Source organism: Monodelphis domestica, chromosome 2, assembly GCF_027887165.1.
Source record: "Monodelphis domestica isolate mMonDom1 chromosome 2, mMonDom1.pri, whole genome shotgun sequence".
Taxonomy (NCBI): domain Eukaryota; kingdom Metazoa; phylum Chordata; class Mammalia; order Didelphimorphia; family Didelphidae; genus Monodelphis; species Monodelphis domestica.
In genome coordinates, this window is record NC_077228.1 from 258062120 (window position 1) to 258068227 (window position 6108).

The 6108-nt window shown below is 49.4% G+C and overlaps 1 protein-coding gene across 3 annotated transcripts; it reads left to right on the forward strand.

The window, feature by feature from the left end:
- The first annotated feature begins 765 nt into the window (after positions 1–765).
- VAMP2 (vesicle associated membrane protein 2) lies at positions 766–5273 on the forward strand. 3 transcript variants are annotated; one of them, XM_016430814.2, is made up of 5 exons: positions 766–1008; positions 1923–2043; positions 2730–2888; positions 3333–3384; positions 3640–5273. In XM_016430814.2, coding segments are annotated over exons 1-5 (351 nt in total). In that variant the 5' UTR covers positions 766–1006; the 3' UTR covers positions 3657–5273. The 3 variants fall into 3 exon arrangements, with proteins under 3 accessions (XP_016286300.2, XP_016286298.2, XP_007483203.1); XM_007483141.3 differs by lacking the exon at positions 766–1008 and adding an exon at positions 1557–1693; XM_016430812.2 differs by lacking the exons at positions 766–1008; positions 3333–3384; positions 3640–5273 and adding an exon at positions 1015–1693 and having other exon boundaries at positions 2730–2882.
- The last annotated feature ends 835 nt before the right edge of the window (positions 5274–6108 follow it).

The window sequence follows — 6108 nt, forward strand, 5'->3', positions numbered from 1 at the left end:
AATAATTAGGCACTGGAGTGAAATAAAATTGTGGCATGTGAGAGCTGAAGTTTGTATATAGGAAGTTTAAGGTAAAAAAAGGTGGAATTGTTAGAGTCTTGAGAGTCTAGAGTGCTGAGGGTTTGAAGAGTTGTAGATTTAGCATGCTGCATCCTGAGATATTGGAAGATTGGGTGTAAATTTGGGGTGAAGTTGTGTTGGGATGTTGCCAGATTAGGGACTTGAAATTTGGGATTAGGATTAAGGTTTTGTATGTTGGAAATTGGGGACTAAAAGTTTGGTGGATCTGGGGTGTTTAGGTTTTGGGGTGTTGGGATTTGAAGTATTGGAATATTAAAGGATTTTGAAAGTAGAAGTATTAAAGGTTTGGTATCTGAGGTTAGACATTCAAAGCTTAGGGTTAAAGACCCAGGTTTTTTAGGTTAAAGTATTTTGGATTTGAGAAAATTGTAGGGATATTATTGTTGGGATGTTGTAGGTTAGATTTTGGGGTGTTAGGAATGCAGTGTAATGGTTTTGTGGATTTGAGGACTCCTCCAGTCCTCCCCCCTCCGTTGAATTTGGGAGTAGGAGGGTGGAGTTGAATTTGGGGTGTTGAGATGTTGGATGTTTGGAGGTTTGAGGTTAGAGAGTTTGGGGTGCCGAAAGTTCAGGGGTTGGAGATAGGTGGACAACCTAAACATCTTTGTGGCGGGGAGTTGTTTTAGAAAGCCCTGAGTTCCTTCCAGGTCAGGGTCTCAGGAAGGGGGTGGGGAGGGAAGGAGTAGAGCATCCAACATGGCGCCACCTCAACCCCTTCTCCCAACTCCCCCTTCCTTTCCTCCCAACTCCCCCCTCCTCTCCTCCCCACTCCCCCGCCCGGCCTGGTCCACGGGTGCCCGGATGTGGGTGACGTGCGGCCGCCATCTTCCCGTCCCCAGGCTCAGCAGCACCATTCGGAGCCAGAGCGAGCCAGAGCCATCTCCGCTACTGTCCCCGCCCGCCCGCGCGCCCGCCCGCCCCCGCCATGTGAGTCTGCACCGCCCGGCGCCTGGCGCAGTCCCCGGGGCTGCCATGGGCCCCCGTTCACTGCCCGGAGCCACCCTCCCGCTGTCACTCCTTCTTCTTTTTCCTCTTCCTCCTCTTCCTCTTCCTCCTCCCCGCCACCGCCGCCTCAGCTGCAGCCCTCCAGGCCGTCCCCACCCTAGCTGCCCTGGTGTCCTCCGGGAGCTGGGCTCGGCCGTGCCCAAGGGCGATGTGAGCCCGGGGCTGCTGCTTCCCGCGCCGCTGCCGCCGCCCTGGCCCAACCGGCCCTGCAGGCTTAGTCCTGTCCCCTCCAGCCTGGCCTGCCGCGGGGGCGTTGCTTTTGCTTTTAGAGCAGGGGTTGGGCCCGGGCTGTCAGAGCCTCCCGAGAACTGGGGACGAGGAGCTAAAAATACCCAGGGCCCGGGGTGCTCGGGGGCTGCAGAGCCATGGTATGGAGCTGAGACCAAGACGGGGCACCCGGAGCCCAACCAACCCGACCCACCCCTGGAGATGCCTGACATCAGCCGCAGCACAGAGGACCCCGGCGTTTCGGCCTCGCATGCCTGCCCCAGCCGCCCCCCAAAGTCTCTATGGTCCTGGCAGCCTCCACCAACCCACTCTAACCCCCCCAGCCTGAGGATCTGGGGCCTGCCCTCAGTTCCTAGGCTTCCAGGGGCCCTGAGAGGAGGTGAGAAGTCTCACTACTACAGTGCTCGAGCCCATTGCCTCTTTCTTCAGGGGAAAACTGAGGCGTAGAGAGAAATGACTCACTCTCAGAATCTGAGGCTGAAAGGGCTTGCCTGATGTCTTCCTGTGGGGAGAGCTGGGGACCCGGGAGAGGGGGGGGGGCTGGCAGCATCTGCTGTGAAGGGCTGGATGTCCTTGTGTCAAGACATCTTTGCCACTTATACCCTCAGGTCTGCTCCTGCTACTGCCATGCCTCCTGCTGCCCCAGCAGGAGAAGGGGGCCCTCCTGCTGCCCCCCCAAACCTCACTAGCAACAGGAGGCTGCAGCAAACCCAGGCCCAGGTGGATGAGGTGAGCCTAGAGGAAGGAGAGGTGAAAGAAAGGGAAGGGGGGTAAGGAGTGGCTGCCTCGTGATCGGTACCATGGACAGCTCACTGCTGGGTGCCTTGAGGTATATAGCATTTGGGGTGGGAGTTAGGTTAGGGGCAGAGCACCCAGGTTTCCTGTCAGCGGTGTTGGACAGAGACCTGTGCCACTATTGTCATGCCTATGGCCATCTGGTAAGTTAGTTGGCTTTGCTTCTTAGCTTTACCCTTTGAGGTCTGGGCCTGGTGTGTTGGGCTATTGTACACTAGGCATGTTGAAGGTTTGTAGGTAGTGGGTAAGTCTCAATGTTTGTTTTATGCCTTTGTAAATGGGGAGGTTTCTGACCTACACCCAGTGAGTTCCTGGGTTCTGCCAGTATGTCCAAGGCATGTACCTAGATCAGCTTTTGGCATGCCCTTGCTCTGTGTCCCTGATAGGTCCTATCCCAGGTATTACTGTGTGTCAGACAACTCCCATACATCAGGTTATAGTTAGCTCAAGGTTTGTGTCCCAGCATATATCAGATGTATTATGTCCTTGGGGGGTTGTCCTATTTGTGTGATGCTTGAATCTGTTCCAAGGATAGTTTGTGACATATCTTTAATATGTTGCTTTTGTGAATATGTGGCATGAGCTTAAACATGTTGACCCTCTCCCCCTCCATTGTCTAGGTGGTGGATATCATGCGGGTGAATGTGGACAAGGTCCTAGAGCGGGACCAGAAGTTATCAGAACTAGATGACCGTGCAGATGCCCTCCAGGCTGGGGCTTCCCAGTTTGAGACAAGCGCTGCTAAGCTCAAGCGTAAATACTGGTGGAAAAACCTCAAAGTAAGGGGGCTTGAGGAGGGAATGAGGGTGACTTGGCAAGGGGAGGAAATTGGGAGAATGGAGTAAAGTATTCTCTAGGGCTGATTGATACGAAATCAAAACTGTGTGACCTTGGGTGAGTCACTTCTTTTGGGGCTTCAGTTTCTTCCTCTCTAAAATGAAGGAGTTATATTAGGTGATCACTAAGGGATTTCTTTTTAATACCCTGATACATTTTGTTCTTTCAGGAAATGGTTTGGAGGGTGGGAAGTGGCCAGAGCTTGGAGCTCTGACCTTTTCCCCTACTGACCTGATTATCCCCTCCATCCCTCTTCTCATTTTCCTTTTCTTCTTTTTCTGTCTCTCCTTCCTCCTTTCCCTCTTTCCTTTTCTTCTTTTCCTCACCCTCTATCCACCTCCTCATTTCACCTTTTCCTTCTTTCCACTCCTCCCCCTCCTTCTCAGATGATGATCATCCTTGGAGTGATATGCGCCATCATCCTCATCCTCATCATTGGTGAGTAGGGAGTTGAGGGAGGAGGTTCAGAAACTATGGCCCCAATTAGAAGGGAAAGGAACAATCTTTTCTTTCTGCCCTTTGTGGGATCATTGAAGTCCTACTAGCATCTCCAGAGTTTTACTTCCTAAATAGGGCTGATGAAACTCCAGATAAGAGTGGAGGGGGCTAGGTAGAACTGAGGAGGGCTGAGTATAAATGAAAGATTCCCTCCATGGGGAGACATGGACTAACACTCTTTGGGTCTCTCCACAGTTTATTTCAGCACCTAAGTCCACAGCAGGAGCTGCCCCTGCCCGGGAGAGGGGCCCCTCCCCTCCATGGCTCTCCCTCTCTCAGCCATATCTTCCAGCCCCTTCTCCTGTTCCACTTCCGGTGTGTCTGCGTGTGTGTCTCCCACCCCCCACCCCTTGTAAATAGCCAGCTGTTATTTATACATATATAATATTATATATATTTGGTCTGTTTGTAGTTTTATTACTAGAAGATTTTTTCTGGTTGTTCTTAACTTCTCTCCTCTGCCCATCATCCTTTTCTCTCCCCTAACTTTTCACACCTCTCCTTTTCTTTTGACCCATAGTTCCTTCATATGCATCTGCTATGCAACATTCTCTGTTTTCTTTTAATCTTCCTTCTTGCCAGATTTAGCTGTTCATCTCTCCCACCCATCTCTCTCCTCCCAGGAGCCTAGGGCTCCCCCTTATTTATGGACTATCCAATTGTTATGGACTGTGACAAAGATTCCTTTAGCCACCTCTCCCTCCCCAGTGTTTCCTGGGAGCTTTGAGAATTTAAATTAGCATGTCATTTACATAACCACACCCTTTTTGTTTTGCTTTTCAATCATTCCTGTTTCCTTACCTCTGTTGGGTCTCCTTTTACCTATTAAACATACCGAAGGGTCCTCCAATTCTACCCTTATTTGCACGACATTTACATAAGTGAGGGGTTGTTTGCTTTTAACACATGGGGCTGTGGCCTCCCCTACCCCATTCCATTTTTTCACCATCCATTTCCTTATAACTCTTGTCTGTCATCATCCTTTCCTAATTCCTCCTTCCCAGAAATGCCTCCCCAACTCTCAACCCCACAGCTGGTATGTAAGTGTCTTAAAGTTAAATGTTTTGATGGACCAATAATTCTGCCACTTGGGGGTCTCCACATTCCTACTCCCCATATTTGGTAGGGGGGCTCACTGACATTCTCAAAAGGGTCCCCCTCACCTGCCCCTCCCACCCCAGATGGGATGAATTGGGGAACCCTGCTACATTCCGATTCTTATCTAGGAGGGGAGACCACCAGCCAACAGGGGCTGTCACTGCCGTGGGGAGCCTGGTAAGGGGGCTGAGGAACACCTCACAAGTCCTCCATGGACCTCCTCCCCTCTGAGCCAACTCCTTGTGGGGAACAGAGCTGATAGCTCAAGGCCTGTCATTGCCCACCTCCTTTGGCTGCCCCCCTGAATCCAAGGAAGGGGAAAATAGTCACTGCCAGAATGTGGTGTTGGAGGAGGAGGAGACATTTAGTCCTTTCCTCTCCCCAAGGGAAGAAAGGAATGATTCCTGTGAGGTCTGATAGGCTGAAGGGAGTTGGTGGTTAAAGGAGGAGGGTCAAAAAGTCTCTTTAAATGGCACAATTTGGGGGGAAAACAGGGGAAGATATAGTCTTTTAACTTGCCACTAGATCTCCATGTTCCCCTATTCCACTTTCTGGAAGGTTGAGGAGAAAGAGAGCTGCCTACTGGGTTGGGGGTGGTGGAGATATGGGGGTGGGACTCTGTTCTAGACCCCCCATCCCCTATCCCTACCCTGTCCCCTTCAGTGCCCCCAATTCTGTGGCAAATCCAGATTGTGAAAATGTACTATAAATAAATGTGTGATGAGAAACCAGATAGTGTGTGTGTATCTTTGTTCAGGTTGGGACCTGAATTTCCTAAAGTGAGGGGACATGGGTTGGCTATGCATGTGGAGAGAGTAAGGGGGGGGGGTTAGACTCCAAGAAGAAGGAAGGCGGGATGCTGTAGCTTAAGCCTGGGAAAGGAAGCCATTGGGAGAGAAAGCTGGAGAACATGGGCAAAGAAGAAAGAGCAAATAAGGCATTGAAGCTGTGACCTGAGCCAGAAGGAAATGTAGCTTCAAAGCTAGCTACAAGGAGAGGTCATAGAATTATGTAATGAAAAGAATTCCTCACATTTGTAAAGTTTTTTTTCATAGCTATTGACTATTATTAAATGATTTCCCAAATCCACTCTAACAACTTTTGAAGTTTATAGAGCATAATCTCTACTTTGTAGAGAAGGAAATCCCAAAGAGAGGATAGGATTGGCCAATATCATAGAACTGAACAGTGTCAAAACAAGATGCGGAATAATAGACAGGACTTGAAGGGAATTTGGAGATCATTTAATTTACCACTCTCCCTTTATATATGAAGAAACTAAAACTAAAACTAAAACTAATTCATAGATGTGCAATGATTTGTCCAAGGTCACACAGGTGCCCTGTGGCAAAGCAAAGATTCACATTATTTTCTTTTTAAATAAATTCTAAGTTAACAGAAACCTGAAGAAACCATCTTGTCCAATCCACATCAGAACAAGAATTCTCCAGAAGAGATTCTTAACCTTTTTTGTCTCATAGACTTCTTTGGTGAAGCTGTTAAATCCCTTCACAGAATAATGTTTTTAAATGCTTAAAATAAAATGCTTAGGATCCAAAGGAAACC

Bases quoted from the DNA above. Each gene is read 5' to 3' on its own strand.
- VAMP2 (XM_016430812.2), top strand. From the start codon at position 1,054: ATGGGCCCCCGTTCACTGCCCGGAGCCACCCTCCCGCTGTCACTCCTT. The intron at 1,694-1,922 runs GTGAGAAGTCTC...TTATACCCTCAG, and splicing joins TCCAGGGGCCCTGAGAGGAG to GTCTGCTCCTGCTACTGCCA. The intron at 2,044-2,729 runs GTGAGCCTAGAG...TCCATTGTCTAG, and splicing joins CCCAGGCCCAGGTGGATGAG to GTGGTGGATATCATGCGGGT.